We start from the raw sequence: 19039 nt of genomic DNA on the forward strand, positions 1-19039 counted from the left end.
TTTTGTAGTGCTAAACAGGGAGGCCAACATCCAGTTGATAATTTAAATTCAGTTGCAGCCTTCACCATGGAGCAGCTAATATTTCCCTATTATTTCACGTAGAAAGAAGAAGATTTAAGAAACATGCCACAAAGATACTTCAGACCAGGGGTCAGCAACGTTTTCAAACCAAAGAGCCAAACCATATCAAAATTCAGAACAAGTAGTCAACAAAGAGCCATATAAGAAAGCTCATTGCATGACTGAAAATATACATCATAATATTATTGATAATTGACATAATGATTAATAATAGCATAAATAAAAAATTGTACTCAGACTTTATTTAATGCGACTTTTACTGCTGGATCTTTTTGAATGTTTCTTTACAGTTTATATCATAACTGGTCAAATCCAACTTCATTCATGTAATCAGGCTATCTTCTGTCAGTCTTATGGCAGGGGACTGGGTTGTGGTGTACGAGGGACTCAGGGCAGGAGATTGGGTGTATGATGGACTCGTCTCAAGGTTGAGGTGTGTGGAGGTGCTGGAGTGTTGTGGCAGGGGACTAGTGATGTGGGGGTGCAGGAGTCCAGGGATGTGGGGATGAGAGGGGGTTCAGGTACATGATGGACTCAGAATTGGGGTATGCAGGGATGCAGGAGTGTTATGATGCTGCAGCCACATGGGGGTTGGGCCCCAATTGGGGGCTTCTTGGCCAGGCTTAATTTATTTTTAAATAAAGTAAAATATTATGTCCACCACAAAAGGTTTCAACATTGTCTTGATTTATGACAGGAGCGGGGAACCTTTTTTGGGTTGGGGGCCACTGACCCACAGAAAAATCTGTAGGGAACCACAAAAGTGAGGAGAAAAAAATCTCCAAAAACCTCCAACCCTCACTTATGTGACCCCCACCTTGAAACACCTCTCTCCCCTGGTGCTCCAGCCACATAGTGGGGTGAGGGGCAGGGAGGACTGAGGTTCAAGGCCTCAGGCCAGTTTTACTCTTCTGGGGGCTCCAGGGTTAGTGGATTTTGTGGGGCCCCTTAGGCTCTGGGCTGGGGAAAAAATGAGGAGTTAAGTGTGTGGGGCAGAGCTGCCAGTGAATTGGGATCAGGGTGGGAGGAAATGAGTGTGTGAGGTCTGGACAAGGAGCAGGATGCCTGGCTATGGGCAGGAACAGGCTGCCTGGCCAGAGGGCTATTTTGGCAAGAGGGCTGGGTCAGGGGCAATTCTGGCCAGGGGACAGAGGGTGTCTGGCCAGGAGGCTGAGGGTAGGGGGAAATTCTGGCCAGGGGGCTGGAGACAAGGAGGATTTGGGGCAGGGAGTTGCCTGGCTGGAGAGGTGAGTGAGGGGATGGGGGAGTCTGGGCATGGGGGAGTCTGTTTGCATGCCAAGTGGCAGGCACCATGTAACATACCTGCTGCTCTCATTACTCAGAAGCATCCAGTGGAGGGAAGAAGGGGGCTTGAGCATTGGCCTGCTAAACCCAGGGTTGAGAGTTCAATCCTTGAGGGGGCCATTTAGGGATCTGGGGAAAATCTGTCAGGGATGGTACTTGGTCTTACTGTGAGGGCAGGGGACTGGACTCAATGATCTTTTAAGGTCCCTTCAAGTTCTATGAGAGAGGTATATCTCCATATATTACGTGTTTCCCGGACGGAGAAAAGAGCAATGCTCATGGAGCCATTTTGGCTGCTTGTTTCCTGCATGCAGAGGGAAGGAAAAGAACAGCTCAGTGAGGCATTTTTTGCTCCACTTGTTTCCCAGCGTGGAGCCTCTGGGCTTTCTCGTCCCCACCCTCCTCCTCCTCCCTGAAGCTGGTGCTGATGCTCCAGTCTTTGGGGGGGGGCGGGGTAGGAAGGGAGGGAAGGTTCTAGCACCAGCGTGGCTCCCTACTGCGGGAACAAGGGGGCCTGAGTTGGGGCTCCAGAAGAGGCATATCTGGCTCGGGACTCATAGATTGCCAACCCCTGCTTCTGAGGAATTCTACCCCTTGTATTATGTGGCAATCCTTCAGTGGTAAATACCTCGCAGCTAAAGTCATGTCTGTGCTGACAGGCTCTTTAGTACATTTCAGTTACATAAGCCTCTGTCCACTGTGCATATTATATCTGAAACACCAATAATCTCTTTGTTAAAGGTGTTGTGTTGGGTAGCAAATGCCTCTTAGCAGAAGAGATTTAACAGTGAAATGTAATTGCTTTATGAATAAACTCCATTTCGTTATGTAACTTCTGTTTTCAATGCAGGATTAATGGGATATTGTTTTGCTCTGAAAGAAGTAACCATTCTTTTTTTACAAAAGGAAGGGAATAGTCTGAGAACAATAAATCATAATCATGCCAAATGAATAGTTGTTCAGGGGATGGTCAGAAACTTTCAGTTCTTACTCATAAGGGCTACGTCTAAACTACACCACTCTTGCACAAAAGCCTATGCAAATGAAGTGCAAATATGCAAATTAACATATTACCAGACTTCATTTGCATAATTAATTAGGATTCGCTTTTGCGCAAGAGGCTTTTGCACAAAAAGGAGCTGTGTAGATGACTCCTTTTTGTGCAAGAGGGGGGTTAGAGTGCTACAGAAATGACCTCACTGTCCATCTAGAAAATAGCCTCTCTCCTCCCATGTAGGGATGTTAAATTTTGAGTAACTGACTAATCGAACAGTCGATGCAATTTGTCCTAGGTCTGTTGCTACACTTCAAAGGCAAAAGTGCTGCAGGGAGCACAGATCCCCCACTGGCCCTGTGTGCCCCAAGGCATTTCAAAGTGGCAGCGCCCCATGGAGCCCGGGATCAACTTGGGACTTCCTGTTGATCCCGGGCGCTGCTGCTTTGAAACACCGGCGGGAACCTGGGGACACCCCAGCTGGCCCCGGGCTGCACGCGGCATTTCAAAGTGGCAACACCTCATGGAGCCTGGGGTCTGGCCCCAGGCTCCATGAGGCGCTGCCACTTTGAAGGTATCCCCGTCTTCTCCCCCCCACCTTGCTGCCTCTTTCTGATAGAGGCAGCCAGGGGGGGGGGGGGGGAGCAACTAGTCGACTCGACTACCTGATACTTTTTTTTTTTTTTTTTTTGCTTATCAGTTAGATGATTAGTTGTTCACATCCCAGCCTCCACCAACTTGAGGAAACCAGGTTTCCAAACAATAAATAAACATTTCTGTCTTTCAAACACTGTTGCCTTCAATAACGAACAAGAACTGTAGTAATGTGATATAAGCTGCCATGCTGCAAACTCCCAGTGCAGCAGTGAGTGTCCAGAAGTTGTTTCAAATGAAGATACATAGGTTCCAAATGGATTGCTCTTATTCATTAACAAGCAAGACTTTTGACTCTAAAGGTCACGAATGAGTTGAATAAACATGTTTGCTACTGCATGTGGATGGAGCAAATTTAAAAAATTAGAAGTTTAACTCACTTGACTCCATAAGCAAATATTGTAAGTCCCATTAAAATTCCTATACTTCCGTCCAGGTACCAGACAGAAGCATTGTGCTTAAAAACTTCTGCACTTAACAGGATGGAAAATCCCATCACTCCACCTACAAGAGAGTTGAATCCTGGAAAAGAAAAAATAACCTATTCAAATGAAGAGAAGCATTCAGTCTTAACATCAGTTCTCATCATCTCAGCTATGAAGAGTCTGAGACACCAAAAGCCATTACACTACACGCAGTAGCATAGAGGGTGGAGAGTTTCTGCTACTATAGAACAGAAGCCATATAATATAGTGCTGTGCAGGGAAAGAAGGCTCGGGTGTCTAGCACATGCTTAGCCGCAGCTGAATTTGAATGTTCAGTGCCCCCCTTTATGTCTAAGGACCTACATCTGCTTTTCATTTCTGGCAGGAATGAGGCTGTGTCCATCTTTTGTCATTGTCTTTCTTATTCATTCGTTAGCCACAGCTTTTTCATTACCCTTTTAGTTTTTATTCTGCATCCTGTTCATTGAGGCTGTCTCTCCACTACAAAGAAAAGTCGGAAAAAGATACACAAAATGCGAACTGCAATCTGAGTATCTTTTTCAGCTTTTCTTCCAAAAGAGGCTTTTCCAACATTTGGCATGTCTACAAGGGGCCAAATGTCAGAAAAAAACCCTCTCTCAGACCACCCCTTCTTCCTCATGAAATGAGGTTTACAGGGATGCCAAAGAAATGCACCTGCTTTTCTGAATATTTTTTTTGGAAAAACAGACGCATTCTTTGGACATGGCAGTGCTCTTCCGGGATATCTCCGCTATCCCGGAAGAGTTATGTAGTCTAGACGTACTCTGAGTCTCTGCCCTTGAGTAGTTTTGCCACTTTCAGAGTATCTGTCAAAGGGCCATTCTATCTGAAAACTAACCCCTTTTTTTAAAAAAAGGCTCCCTTATGGTTCTATATAATTATTGTTTTCTCATCAATGTCCTGATTACTACTTGGAAGACGAAGACACTCACACTCTTCTTTATTTCAGGACTTGCAAACTCAATGTTTCAGGCCTGCATCTGTCTATTGTTCATAATACCATAAATAAAGATTATGCAGGCCAAATAATACTTTCTGAGCAGGCCTTTCTGATGTCCAGAGATGTCCTTAGAAACACAAGTACAACCTCACTGCATTCAATGAGTATGTACCTGTGTTAACTAGTTAAACAATAATGAAACTCCAGCTCCTTTTCTTATAGTGTATGCTGTATTTGTCACTTGTAGGAAGCAGAGTCTCTGAATACACACAAGGAGCAGCTGTGATGAGTGTGGAGATGCCATTTTTGCATACTTTCAGAGAAAGTATAGGATTTTTTTTTCTTTTGGACCATGTATCCTGCTTTGAGGTATGGCGGAGCTTTAGCTTATAGATGAATATGCTATTGTAGGTGATAGCAAGCAAGGCTGCTCCCCAATATGCATCAAAAGGCCTGCTTGCCTATCACACCCACTCAGCTGCTTGCAGGCTTGGTAATGTTCTTTTCAACCTAAATTATTTACTTTTTTTAAAACCTATCAGGTTGGCCTTCACTATCACTCGAGATCCTGCTTTTTAAAAAGAAAAAAATACTTCCTCTTACATTTTCCTCCCAAGCTAACACTTCATGCTTCACCCTTTCACAGTCCGTGGCTTTTCCTCTGCTGAAAAGTGGCCTTCCACCACCAAAGGCTACCTTGGCACTCTGTAATTTCCCACTGGTGTTAACAAGGATGTAGCTGCATTGGTGGTGGGAGTGTCCGTCGAGATAAGACGGTGATATCTGCTAGCATTTTTTATACCATTCATGTAGCTCTGCTTGGAGCAAGGTTACGAGTTATGTTGCTTTAAATGCTCTAGTATTAGGAGCAGTGGGAAGTGGTTGGCTGCGGCTGCAAGTGCTTAGCCTCATCTCTACCTCTTTTACTGCACTAACTACTATGGCACCTGGGTGCCAACAGACCATAGCATCTTAATATTTCCAGTCTGTGGTACTCATATGGTCCCCATCTGACTGCCTCTGAATCTTTATGTATTGATCCTCATTGCACCTGTGAGATAGGGAAGAATTATTGTCTCTATTTTACAAATGAGGACCCTGATCTTCAAAGGTTTTTGAGTGCTTCACTCTGAGCCTGAGATACCAAGGGCATCTCTGCAATGCAATAAAATAAGCCACAGCACAAAGGCTGAGCCTGGGTCATCTGGCTTGGATTTGGCTGTGGGATTAAAACTGCCAGTGTAAAGGTTTAGGCATGGCTGGAGAAATACATGGAGAAGGTAGTTCCTTCTCTGCACAAGAGAGGAGTAATGATCCAGGGGCAGAATCCAAGGAACTGAAGATATAAATAACTGAAAGAGGAGCCCTTCAACAGAGTAAAGAAAACACATAACATAGACAGGGATTTCGGTTGCCTCCACTGCTTATAGCGTGATTCTTTATATTACAGACAGTTGAGTACTTTCTGAAGTACTGTCAGTATTTAATGAAGTGACTCTTCTCAGTCTTAAGAACTTTGAAGTGTCCAATGACTGGCTGCCAGATCATGAAGGGTGAAGCACATTACTAGTTCACAACCTCCTCCTACTAATACCTCAGCCATATGAAAAGTCAGGCCTTGAGCAAATCAGCTTGTTAAACTTGTTGAGAAATTGATTTTTTTTCCATTTAAACCTGTAAACACAAAAGCTTGCCATGTGAATGAAATCTCTTTAGATCAGAATAAAGGTACTTATTGTGGCGAGTTAATCTGACAAACCTCATGTGGATTCTTTTTTGATAGTGGCATCTGGCTAGAGATATATGAAGCTACCTTTGTGATGACTGTATTTGGGGATTTGTATGACTGACTGTGAGCCATTTGCAGTATTTCAGTGTGCCTGTTGTGCTAGCATAATCACTGGAACAGGAGGGTACGATGGACGCGCCCCCACATGGTCCCCTAAGTAAGTGTACTCCAGCAGGAGGAGGAAGGCTGGGCCTCACATCTTGGGGTAGGAGGTAATCAACCCCAGCCTTCCCCCCAGCCTGTCGGAGCACGCTTACTTGGAGAATCATGGAGGGGGAGTGACTGCACCCTTGTGGTCCACATTTACCCCAAGAAAAAGCACCCCCCCACACCCTACAAACACAGAAATTCTGGTGCATGGGCCTGTGGATGGATATCTTTTCTTAATGATAAACCAAACTGAGAGTCAGGCCAGGCTTGCCACATATCCAGTGTGTGGATCTGATTCATGTAGGGTTCTCCACATCCTCAGAACACCCCAAATCATCACAGTTTAGAATCAAAGGAAACTTCCACTGCAGAACTGGCTCAACTCTCATAGATACAGGTAATGAAAAAGTCCATTCTATCACCAGTAGTCTGGAGCACTCTACCAACTGGTTGCTCAAAGCCAGAAAGCAATGCCTTGGGTCACTCTTGACAGAAATCGTTAACATGTTCCTCAGATGAGTCCTTTTCCTAACCTTCTGAAAGACTGACCGGCTGTTCTCAATGGGAACAACCAGTATTTCTCACCAATGACTTTAACTACCAGTCAGTCTCAAACACGCCTTTCTGGGTGAGATTATTGTGATGCTGGGAGCAGAAGCACCAGATCACCATTTACCTGGAAGACAATTCTCATTTGAGCTTTGGGCCACAGTACAGAAATGGTGCCAACCACACTTGCTACCAGCACCAAAACAAAAATTGGTGAGGTCTAAGGAGAACCAGAAAGGAACAGACACACACAAGCCAAGGGAAGACAAGTTTTTGAAAATCCCTTCTTACTGCCTGTAGCAAGAGGAAGCAAACAGCAGAGTTGGACAGAAATAAAAAAAGATGTGACACATAATGTGTCTGATTAACCATTGGCTGGGCAAAGGAGGATGGGGCTAGTTGATTGGCTGCAGTGTGCCTATTCGTACCTACTTTAAGGTAAGGCAGAGCTTTTCAAAAGCCTCTCAAGGTACAGCTATATTGCAGTAAAAGCCCTGCTGCATGGGTAAAGTGACTCAGGCTCAGAATGCAGGACTGAACTTGTAATATGGATGTTTTGGTTTCTGGCTGGTGCTCCAGCTCTCAAACCCCATATAGGGGCATCATCCCAGCATTCAGGTTGCAGCTTAACCCCAAACATTTAAACTGCAGTTGACCCTCTGCATGGGTTTTTTCATTGTGGGGTAAATGTATCTTTGCTCTTTGAAAAACTTAAACAGCAAATAGTTTTTCAGCACCTTAGAGACTAATAAAAATGTAGATGGTACCATGAGCTTAGGTGGGCACAACACATCTCTTCGGATGATGGAGTTTAAGTGGTCAGTCCAGTTTTCCCCCCTCATTCCCAATCTGCTATTTATTTGAAGAGGAGAAAAAAAGGGGGAAAGAACTTGTCAATTAGGGTACATCTAGACTACATGGCTCCGTAGACGGAGCCATGTAGATTTGTTTGTTTGGCAAAGGGAAATGAAGCCGCGATTTAAATAATCGCGGCTTCATTAAATTTAAATGGCTGCCACGCTGAGCCAACAAACAGCTGATCAGCTGTTTTTCGGCTCAGCGTGCTACCCTGGATGCTCCCCTGTCGACATGAAAGCCCTTTATCGACCTCCCCGGTAAACCTCATACTACGAGGCATAAGGGGGAGGTCGATAAAGGGCTTTCAGGTCAGCGCAGGCGCATCTAGACTAGCGTGCTGAGCCGACAAACAGCTGATCAGCTGTTTGTTGGCTCAGCACGGCAGCCATTTAAATTTAAATGAAGCTGCGATTATTTAAATTGCAGCTTCATTTCCCTTTGCTGATCAGCCTAATCTACATGGCTCCATCAATGGAGCCATGTAGTTTAGACACACCCTTAGTGTCCATGCTACATGAAGCTGATAAGGATACTTAGTACCCACTTTAAGTACCCTTTGTTTGGTTTTTTTATGTGGAATGTAGCAGGCCATCTAGCCAACATCTTTTTTTAGATTTCTGTTGTAGGAAACAAGCTTGTAAAGGAAATTAAGTTCTGTAGACTCCCTGTTGAGCTGGCTTTGGAAATTGGTTTGAAATAAAACAGTGACTGAGATCCATTAGTGAGTGCCCAGGCAAGTTAAAATGTTCTCCAACAGGTTTCTGTGTTGCCTTTTCGGATATCTGATTTGTGTCCATTAATTCTTTCTCATAGAGACTGTCCAGTTTGGCCAATGTACATGCAGTGGGGCATTGCTGGCACTTGATGGCAGAGATCACATTAGTGGATGTGCAGTTGTGTGATCCTCTGATGTGGTGGTTTACGTGGTTAGTCCTGTGATGATATCACCTGTATAGATGCGTGGACAGAGTTGGTATCGGGGTCGATTGTAGGGCTAGGTTCCTGAATGAGTAGGATGGAGATGTGCTAGGTGGTTATTGGAAAGAATTTATTTGAGGTTAGGGAGTTGTCTGTAGGTGAGAATTGGCCTGTCCCTCAAATTGGTCATTTTCTGGGATAGGTTGTAGATTGTTGATAATGCATTGGAGGGAGTTAAGTTGTGAACAATAGGTGATGACAAGTGGAATTCTGTTATTTTTTCTCCTTGGCCTGTCTTGAAGTAGTGCATGTCTGGGTATTCTTCTGGCTCTGTCGATCTGTTTTTTCACTTTTCCGGGTGGATATTTCAAGTTTTAAGAATGCTCTATATAGATCCTGTAGGTGTTTGTCAATGTCTGTGGGACTGGAGCAAAGCTGGTTGTATCTTAGGCTTGTAAACAATAGATTGAGAAATGTGTCTGGGATGGAAGCTAGAGGTTTTGAAATGCCGCATGCAGCCTGGGGACACCCCAGCAGGCCCCGGGCAGCACACTGCATATCAAAGTGGCAGAGCTGTGTAGGATCTGACCCCAGGTTCCATGAGGCACTGCCGCTTTGAAGTACCCCGTCTTCTCCCCCTCCCTTGCTGCCTCTTTCTGATAGAGGCAGCAAGGGGAGGAAGCAACTAGTCGACTAGCCTGTTGACTATCCAATAAACATTTGCTTATCAGATAGTCAACTAGTCGTTCACATCCCTAGTAAAGAGTGCTGAGTCACTGAACCAAACTGTAGACCCTGGATATAATGGAAACCACTTCAAGGCAGGGGATGCTGCAGCACCCCTGAACTGCTAGTTCCAGCACCTATGAGACAGAGCCCTGTCCTGGGAGTGCAGCATTCTCTTTCCTCCCCCCCCCCCCCATACACACACACACTTCTTGCCCGGGGCCCACGGAGGTGGTCAGCACCCCTGAGGACTATAAAGGGTTAAATGTCAGGACTAGGATACAGGGGGATGTGGAGCCATCTTTGGTGCTTTCAGGGTATCAGTGCCACAGGCAATCACAGACAGGTCCAGGTGGGCAGATTAACTACCAAACAATTATCATTTGTGCTGTGCTGCACTTAATGTTCTCTGAAACAGAGCAGCTTGGGGATTCTTTGGCCTGCTACAGTCTCAACCTAGCTAACTTTAACTCCTGTTCTTTCAGGACTGGGGCAGTGACATCTGCCGCATTAGAGGGCTTTGTACTTCTGCTAGGTTTGGGACCCAGGACATAGGGAATCGAATTGTTACAGAACTTGTGTCCACCCCGCGGAAAGGTTGCTGGGCCTGACACTTGCTGTAACTAACCCTATTTCTGACCTGAGGAGATACCCAAAGCTATCAGGCTACATCTACATTGGCAAGATTTTGTCCAAATACTATTAACGCAAGAGTTCTTGCGTTAAAGTATTTGTGCAAGAGAGCATCTACACTGGCATGTGCTTTGCGCAAGAGATGTGCTTTTGCGCAAAAGCATCCGTGCCAGTGTAGACACTATCTTGCGCAAGAAAGCTCCAATGGCCATTTTAACCATCGGGCTTTCTTGCGCAAGAAATTCATGTTGCCTGTCTACACTGGCCTCTTGCACAATAACAGTTGCGCAAGAGGGCTTATTCCTGAGCGGGAGCATCATAGTTCTTGCACAAGAAGCACTGATTTCACACATTAGAACGTCAGTGTACTTGCGCAAGAACTCCCCGCCAGTGTAGACAGGCAGCCGCTTTTGCACAAAATCATGCCAATGTAGACACCGCCTCAGTGTTTGAATCCGTGGGCATTCTATGTGCGTTGGGCCTGCAGAAGGCAAGCAGGTGGATTGCTGCTGGGCCTCAAGGCCAAAACTGTCGCATGCAGTGGATTCAGCAGAATAAGCAAGCTGTGGGAGCAAGCTGCTTTGGGTATGGCAGATGGGGCACGAGCTGGTACTGGCACACTCTGATGCTGATGGGTCGATTAAGCAATTGGGGCTGGATGCTGGCCAAGCAGCAGAGCAGGTACATCATATGTGCACTGCAAGACAGAAGCCGTTTGCCTTTGCTATGGCCAGCAGGGCATAAGCTGGTCCTATTGCTGGTTGCTGCTACTAGTTGCTGTTGGATTAAGCAATTGTGGCCAGACATTGGCCAGCTCAGCAAGTGGACTGAAACTGAACCGTTTGCCTTCAATGGAATGACAGCTGGTCCCAGCACTTGGTAGCCAAGCATGATGTCCTGATTATTCACTTAGGCAGGAATGGTCCTGGGGGCTGCCAGGCCTGCCAACCCCAAATGAGACAGTTGTCCTGGGGCCTGGGCAACCACCAAAATTATTGCAGCAGTTACGGTGGCCAGAACCCCCGCACCTTTAAATCCCTGCTGGAGCGCCACATGCTCGGGGTGGTTCTAAAGGCTATGGGGGGAGATGTCATGGAACACTATGAGTGCAGAGGGCTGGCTGCTGACCATGCCTCTTCAGCCCAAGGCCCTCTTCAGCCCTGCAGCGCCAGCCCACCCACCCCCCTCCACCTTGCCCACGAGCCTGTAGGCGTCCCTGGGGACTTCAGAGGGCTACATTTAGGGACTAGAAGACAAAGGGATGTGGAGCTCTTCTTCCAAGGTACTCTGTCTGATCAAAGATTTGGTAAAGATTTGGAGTTTGGTAAAGAGTCACTGACACAGTCTGTAGCAACAGAGCAAGAAAAAAAATGTAAACTGTGAGGTAGCTGCAATAAGTTTGAGAGTTTGGAGCTGGTGGGGATAACGCATAGGGATCTCTGATAAAATAGATCTGAGCTCTCAAGGAAGGAGTTCGTCCATCAGATCCTGACATTTAACTTTATGACCTCAAGGATTGGGTCATCCACAGAGGAATATACATTCTGAGACAGACAGGAAGAGTTTAGGAATCTGATAGTGTGGTTTTGGTTGACGGAAGGAAGAATCTAAACTAGATAATGGCAGTAGACTTATCCTCTACACAGGCAGCTATTACCAAAAAAAAAAAAAAAAAAAAAGCCAGCATAATGGTAATGTTAAGGTTGCCAGATCAAACACTCAAGTCAGCAAACTATCCCAAATGCTAAGGTAGATCTATCATTGTGTATTTCCTATTAATTAATATGATTAAATAGACAAGATGTGTAAGTTGGATAGGTTAATATCATGGGTCAGTCCTAATGTTAGCTTTCTGAGGGCTTGATCTCACTACACTGATTTTCATATTTATGTTGCATTTAATAAACACATATTCACAAACATTTTTGTGCATGTTCAACTTCAAAGGCTCCACCTTGCTTTTAGAAATATGAACAGGACTCTCACTGTAGTCAATGTCAACTGTATGTATTTGTGAGCAGATTCTGATTCAAAACCTTTGAGGGGACAGAAATGGTATCCCTGTCCTCTGTCTGTCAGAGACTGGAGAGGGATGGCAGGAGACCAATCGCTTGATCATTGTCTTTGATCCACCCTCTCTGGGGCACCTGGTGCTGGCCACTGTGCTGGTCTGACCCAGTATGGCCGTTCTTATGTTCTTATGAGAGAAGTTCCTGGAGCATCCTACTAAATAGTGTGTAGTGATGGTAGAATGTCCATGATGGTGCTACATTTTGCATTATAATGTAGAAAACAAGGTGCTCTTAACTCATGATGCAGCATGATACCTATTAAGTTTGAAGCTACTACTTTAGAAAAGTGCTCTGCCACATGCAATGTAGACCTCAAAATTGTTTTCCTGAGCTGGCCACAAGATGTCACTCTTATTTCACAAAAACTCTGTACAACTGTATTCATTGGGTGGCTGCATATATAATATTTACCTGTTGTGTGAAAATTGATCTTAAAATGTCTCATTGTTTTAATTTCAATGAACTGTTTGAGTGCCTACTGGTGTTTTGTTTGTGTTTCAGTTCTAGTGTTTGGGTGAATGCAGGAGTTGTTACTGTGGGAGCATGGGGCTGTTTGTGTGGGCTGAGGAAAAATCTTTTCAGTCCATGTCACTGTTTCTTGGTTCTTTTTTTTTTTTTTTTTTGGTAGTTCAAAATCTTTAATAAAGACTACTGGGGAAAAATTACAACTTGAGAATGAGTTTCCCAGAGCTCTCTAATGGAAGTATTTCCAAAGTCTCTGGGATGAAAATTTCCAGGGGAGCTGACAGGATTGCTGAGACAATGTGAGTGGGGCAGTGGTCCCCAACCTTTAGAGGCTCCCAGGCGCCCGGGAGGTGGGAGCCACTCATGTGCCGGGCACCTGGGAGGTGGGGGCCACTCACAGGCCGGGCACCCGGGGGCGGGGCCGTGCGTCCGGGGACACGCCAGAGGACTGGGATGCCCTTGCACCTGGCGCCGGTGTGTGTCCTAGGGCCGGGGCTGGGGCTGCCCGAGCACCTTGTGCCGTGGGCCCGGGGCCGGCGCCACCGCTCGAGCACCATTCGCCCGAGCACCCGCATGTGCCCCGGGGCTGGGGCTGCCCGAGCGCCGCGCACCCAGCGCCAGTACGTGTTGTGCGCCTGGGGCCGGCGCCTCCCGGGGGCGGGGCCGGCCCAGGTTGTCGGCGGGCGCCATGGTGCCCGCGGGCACCGTGTTGGGGACCACTGGTGTGGGGGAACTAAGGAGAGGGGGACTGTCTCTGTGCTCCTGGAAGGTGAGGGGATGGGGCAGTAAACCCCCCAGTGCCACCCAGATGGCACAGTGTCCCCTCCCCTGCTAGCCCATGAAGCCTGCTGTTGTGCTCTGCGTCTGGATCTGAGGCATGCCACACTCCCATGGCGATTCTAAATGGTTCAGCCAAGGCTCTGGAGTCTGCTGCAGTAGTGGTGGCAGGAGCCCTGAGCCATTTAGAATCACCAGACCCTGAGACAATTGGCCCATTTGCCTCCCCTGTCTGGAGGCCTGAAGATTTCACAAACTATGTACAGTAAAACTCCAATGGTCCGGCACCATCTGGAACCCCAAAGTGCTCCAGGGAGCCAGACAATTGGAGCTGCTGTGCCCCCGGCTTCCCCAATTCAGCCGCCGCTGAAACTGACCAGCGGCTGACTCAGGGAAGCCGGGGGCAGAGCAGCTGGGGTGCTGCCGGGTTGTTAAAGTCTGTGTGGAATGTATCCAGTGTTTCTTGGCCATGGGTCCAGATCATAAAGATATCATTGATGTAGAGAAGGGTAAAAGGGGACGGGATCTGAGGAAACATTGTTCTAAGTCAGCCATAAAGATGTTAGTGTACTGTGGGGCCATGCAGGTACCCATGGTTGTGCCGCTGATCTGGAGGTATAAGTTGTCCCCAAATTGGAAATAATTGTGGGTGAGAACAAAGTTACACAGGTCTGCTACCAGATTGGCCTGGTATTCTCTGGGATAGTGTTTCTAATTGCTTGTAATCCGTCTTCATGTGGGATGTTGGTGTAGAGAGCTTCTACATCCCTGGTAGCAAGGATGGCATTATCAGGGAGATTATCGATGTCTGCACCCATGGCCAAGAAACAGTCAATGCATTCCACAGAGACTTTAACAACCTAGTTTAAGTGCTACATAGTTCTGTCTTTTGTTTCAGCTAGACCAGACTAACATGGCTGCATCTCTATCACTACTGAGATTTGAAAACTGAGATTTTGTTCTTTCGGGCTCACACATCTTCCTTAGTGAAAAAGATTTTACAATTAGAATGCGTTAAAACTTCAGATGATGTGCAAACCAGACAGGAACTCTCTTCTATTGTTAATGCCGTCAAGAAGAGCAAAAAGGTGTAAAAATGTATATCTATGACTCAAGAAACAGAAGATCTGGGGAGGAAAATGGAGTTATTTTTACAGTCACCTTTTTTTCTCACTATAATTGTACTTTAAGATTCACAGGATTCCTGTCAGGAATGTACACAGGCATTTCACAGATAAGAAAATTACACCAGGAGAGAGGATATGTAAGTTGCACATAATATTTCAGCAGCAGAGCAGAGAAGACAAACTTCTTGTTTGTCTACAAATAGCAGCCAAAGGACTATATATAAATATTGTATGGAGGTAGAATCCAAAGACCTCAGTCTGTATCAGGCCCCATTGTGCTAGCTACTGTACAAATCTAGAAGCAGAAATTCAGCTTGTTCTGATACTCTTACAATGTAACAGCCTGTCTTGTCTACATGGGAAAGTTTCAATAAGTTCACAGGTATAATTATATTGATATACCAATTAGGGATGTAAAATCCCACTTAAATGGTTATCCAGTTAAACATATTGTTTAACCAGTTAAGCAATTAGAGGGGGACAGGAAGACTGGCCACTCCAGCCTGGCTGGAGCACCCCTCCCCCACCCAACACTTGGCTGGAGTGGCCCCTGCCACAGGCCAGACCAGCTCCCGTTTGCAATGAGCCCCCCACAGGGCTGGAGTAGCCCCCTGCCCATGGCAAGTGAGTAGCTGTTCCAGCCTCCACAGGTTAACCTTAGCCAGTAAGCCTCACCCTTAATCAGTTAAACATTCACATCCCTAATACCAACCTAACTATAAAGATGTAACTTGAATTCCCCATGTGGGCATACTTATTCCAGAATAAAAGTGGGGGGGTTTTCAGGTATGACAAACTAACTGAAAAGAATCACTCATACCAGAATAAAAGTGTCCACTGGCATACTGTTAATATACGATTAAAGTCTCACTTTTTAGCTTGCATTTAACTTTCCATATAGACAAGCCCTAATTTGAAGCAAGATGTATCAATAGAGTATAAGACAACTGGATTGAAATGAGTAGGAAGCAAGGAGAAGATAGAGCCTTTCAGTTAGGGCAGGGGTGGGGAAATTTTTTTGGGTCGAGGGTGGCTTACCCCCAGAAAAATCAGTAGGGGGCTCCACACAACTGAGAAGCAAAAACAAAACAACCACTCCCCCCCCCCCCCCCAAAAAAAACCCTCCTACAAACCTGCACTGACATTGCCCCGGACTGGGAAGGAGAAAGACACTCTCCACATTCCTCTCTCACACCAGAGCATAAGGGAGCCCAGCCTACTCGATTTTGTGTGTTGCAGCCCCACAGTGGGGTATTGGGGATCAGGAGCACCAGTGTAGGCTCTCCAAAGCTGGGAGGGGCCCTGAAGCAAGGGAATTTGAGGCCAGATCCAGGCAAGCCAAGGGGCCACATCCAGCCCCTGGGCCTTAGGTTCCCCACCCTTGAGTTCGTGATTAGAGATTGCACAATCTGATGGTTTCAAATCTGAAAAATTGTAATTTAAGTAATGAAATTCTCTGTCCCTGACTACTGTTCAGCCAACGTCTCCTTCAGTGCCTGATTTCTACAGGCATCACTGCAGATGTAGCTGTTGAGGGTGAAAATGGCAGTGACTTGCGTATTAATAAGAACATAACATAAGAACATAAGAACGGCCGTACTGGATCAGACCAAAGGTCCATCTAGCCCAGTATCCTGTCTACCAACAGTGGCCAGCACCAGGTGCCCCAGAGAGCGTGGATCGATAACAATGATCAAGCGATTTGTCTCCTGCCATCCCTCTCCAGCCTCTGAGAAACAGAGGCCAAGGACACCATTTTATCCCCTGGCTAATAGCCTTTTATGGACCTAACCTCCATGAAATTATCTAGCTTCTCTTTAAACTCTATTATAGTCCTAGCCTTCACAGCCTCCTCTGGCAAGGAGTTCCACAGGTTGACTACACGCTGTGTGAAGAAGAACTTTCTTTTATTAGTTTTAAACCTGCTACCCATTAATTTCATTTGGTGTCCTCTAGTTCTTCTATTTAGGGAACTAATAAATAACTTTTCTTTATCAGCCCTCTCCCCACCACTCATGATTTTATAGACCTCTATCATATCCTCCCTCAGTCTCCTCTTCTCTAAACTGAAAAGTCCCAGTCGCTTTAACCTCTCCTCATATGGGACCCGTTCCAAACCTCTAATCATTTTAGTTGCCCTTTTCTGAACCCTTTCCAAGGTCAAAATATCTTTTTTGAGGTGAGGAGACCACAGCTGTATACAGTATTCAAAATGTGGGCGTACCATAGTTTTAAACAGGGGCAGTAAGATATTCTGGGTCTTATTTTCTATCCCTTTCTTAATAATTCCTAGCATTCTATTTGCCTTTTTGACCACCGCTGCATACTGCGTGGAAGTTTTCAGAGAACTGTCCACGATAACTCCAAGATCTCTTTCCTGATTTGTCGTAGCCAAATTAGCCCCCATCATACTGTACGTATAGTTGGGGTTATTTTTCCCAATGTGCATTACTTTACACTTATCCACATTAAATTTCATTTGCCATTTTGTTGCCCAATCACTCAGTTTGGTGAGATCTTCTTGGAGTCCCTCACAGTCTGCTGCTGTCTTGACTATCCTAAACAGTTTTGGATCATCTGCAAACTTTACTACCTCACTTCTTACCCCTTTCTCCAGATCATTTATGAATAAGTTGAAAAGGATTGGTCCCAGGACTGACCCTTGGGGGACACCACTAGTTACCCCTCTCCAATCTGAAAATTTACCATTTATTCCTACCCTTTGTTTCTAGTCTTTTAACCAGTTCTCAATCCAAGAAAGGACCTTCCCTTTTATCCCATGGCCATGTAATTTACACAAGAGCCTTTGGTGAGGGACCTTGTCAAAGGCTTTCTGAAAATCCAAGTATACTATATTTACTGGATCCTCCTTGTCTGCATGTTTGTTAACCCCTTCAAAGAACTCTAACAGATTAGTAAGACAGGATTTCCCTTTACAGAAACCATGTTGACTTTTGTCCAATAAATTATGTTCTTCTACATGCCTCACAATTTTATTCTTTACTATTGTTTCGACTAATTTGCCCGGTACTGAAGTTAGACTTACTGAAGTTAGACTTAATTCAGAAGGATGGTTCCAAGCTGCACAAGAGAGAGTGTTCAAAGCTAAATCCTGAGAGATCACCTGTGTATATATCACCAAATCAATTCCCTGCCACTTCAGGGCCCTGGGGCACTGTGTTGGTGGTCTGGTTGCTCCCAGGGTGGAGCTAGAACCTGATTGCTCCCACAGTGGGGCTAAAACCTGTGTCATCTTTTGAGGGCTGTAGTGCTTTCATCAAATGAAGGTGGTTATGCTTGGGGGAGACGGGGGGTTCTGTGATTTGTGATATATGGGAATTAGGACTAGATGATCAAGTTGTCCCTTCAGGCCTTAAACTCTGACTCTGTAAGATATCAGGCAACTTAGAATTCTCACAGATGTCGGCTGAAGTTGCAGGTCTGCCCCTCGTCTCTGAATTTGGTCCATGATATTTAAACTCTTTAGGTAAGGCACCATGGTACCATAACCTGTGTTTATTCTGCAAAGGGTTGTGCACTTCTACAATACTTTACTACGTAAATAGTAATAGATTATCTTGTTGGCACTGAATGAATTTAGATTTTGAATTTTGATTTAGATTATCAAATCTTGCAATAAAGCAAAAGCTTTTCTAAACAATTCAGCTTCATTAGGAGCTACACCTCTGACAGAGAATTTGCTGTCCTGAAAACAAATCTATGCATCAGAAAAGAAAGAGATGGGTTCCCTTTGCTATAATAAAGATGCTTGTAGTTCTACACCTGTCATCACAGGAAGTAAATTAGTAAGAAACAGACAACTGCTAACACCTGACAAGCAAGAAAAGTGCTAAATTGGTGTCCCAACTGTTGGCTCTCACTGCCTCCCCCTCATTATGTACATATTAAAAATAAAGCCATCCTGCTGAAGATGTAATTTTACTTCACCCACACTATCAACCTCCTACATTTTCTAAAACCCACTAAGAGAAAGCAAGACTAAGGAAATTATAATTTGGTCTCCAATTCTTGTAATCAAAGGATGAGCAGGCTCCAAATCAGCAGCAATACAATTAACCCAAGGATGTAATTTGGGGTAAGAGACTTCTGTGCCATTTCTGCCAAGGAAGGATGTATCTGAGACCAGAGCTTTCCATCAATTTATCAGAAAATGACAATTTGCCAAAACCAGAAGTTTAGTGGGAAACGGGTCAGTTTCAATGAATTTTCTATTTGAAAACATTTTTTGGGGAAACAAAGATACTAAATTAACAGGTGTGTTGTGAGCAAGACACGAGAAGTCATTCTTCCGCTCTCCTCTGCGCTGGTTAGGCCTCAGTTGGAATATTGTGTCCAGTTCTGGGCACCGCATTTCAAGAAAGACGTGGAGAAATTGGAGAGGGTCCAGAGAAGAGCAACAAGAATGATTAAAGGTCTAGAGAACATGACCTATGAAGGAAGGCTGAAAGAATTGGGTTTGTTTAGTTTAGAAAAGAGAAGACTGAGGGGGGACATGATAGCAGTTTTCAGGTAT

The 19039-nt window shown here is 45.3% G+C and overlaps 1 protein-coding gene across 1 annotated transcript in view; it reads right to left on the bottom strand.

Moving 5' to 3' along the window:
- Window positions 1-19039, bottom strand: part of TMEM163 (transmembrane protein 163) — a 176232-nt gene that overhangs the window by 3341 nt on the left and 153852 nt on the right. Inside the window, exon 7 of the mRNA XM_075933280.2 lies at window positions 3415-3556. Coding sequence (XP_075789395.1) covers window positions 3415-3556 — 142 coding nt within the window. The remainder of the gene's footprint in view (window positions 1-3414; window positions 3557-19039) is intronic.

This window comes from Pelodiscus sinensis, chromosome 7, assembly GCF_052426305.1.
Source record: "Pelodiscus sinensis isolate ZL-2025 chromosome 7, ASM5242630v1, whole genome shotgun sequence".
Taxonomy (NCBI): Eukaryota; Metazoa; Chordata; order Testudines; family Trionychidae; genus Pelodiscus; species Pelodiscus sinensis.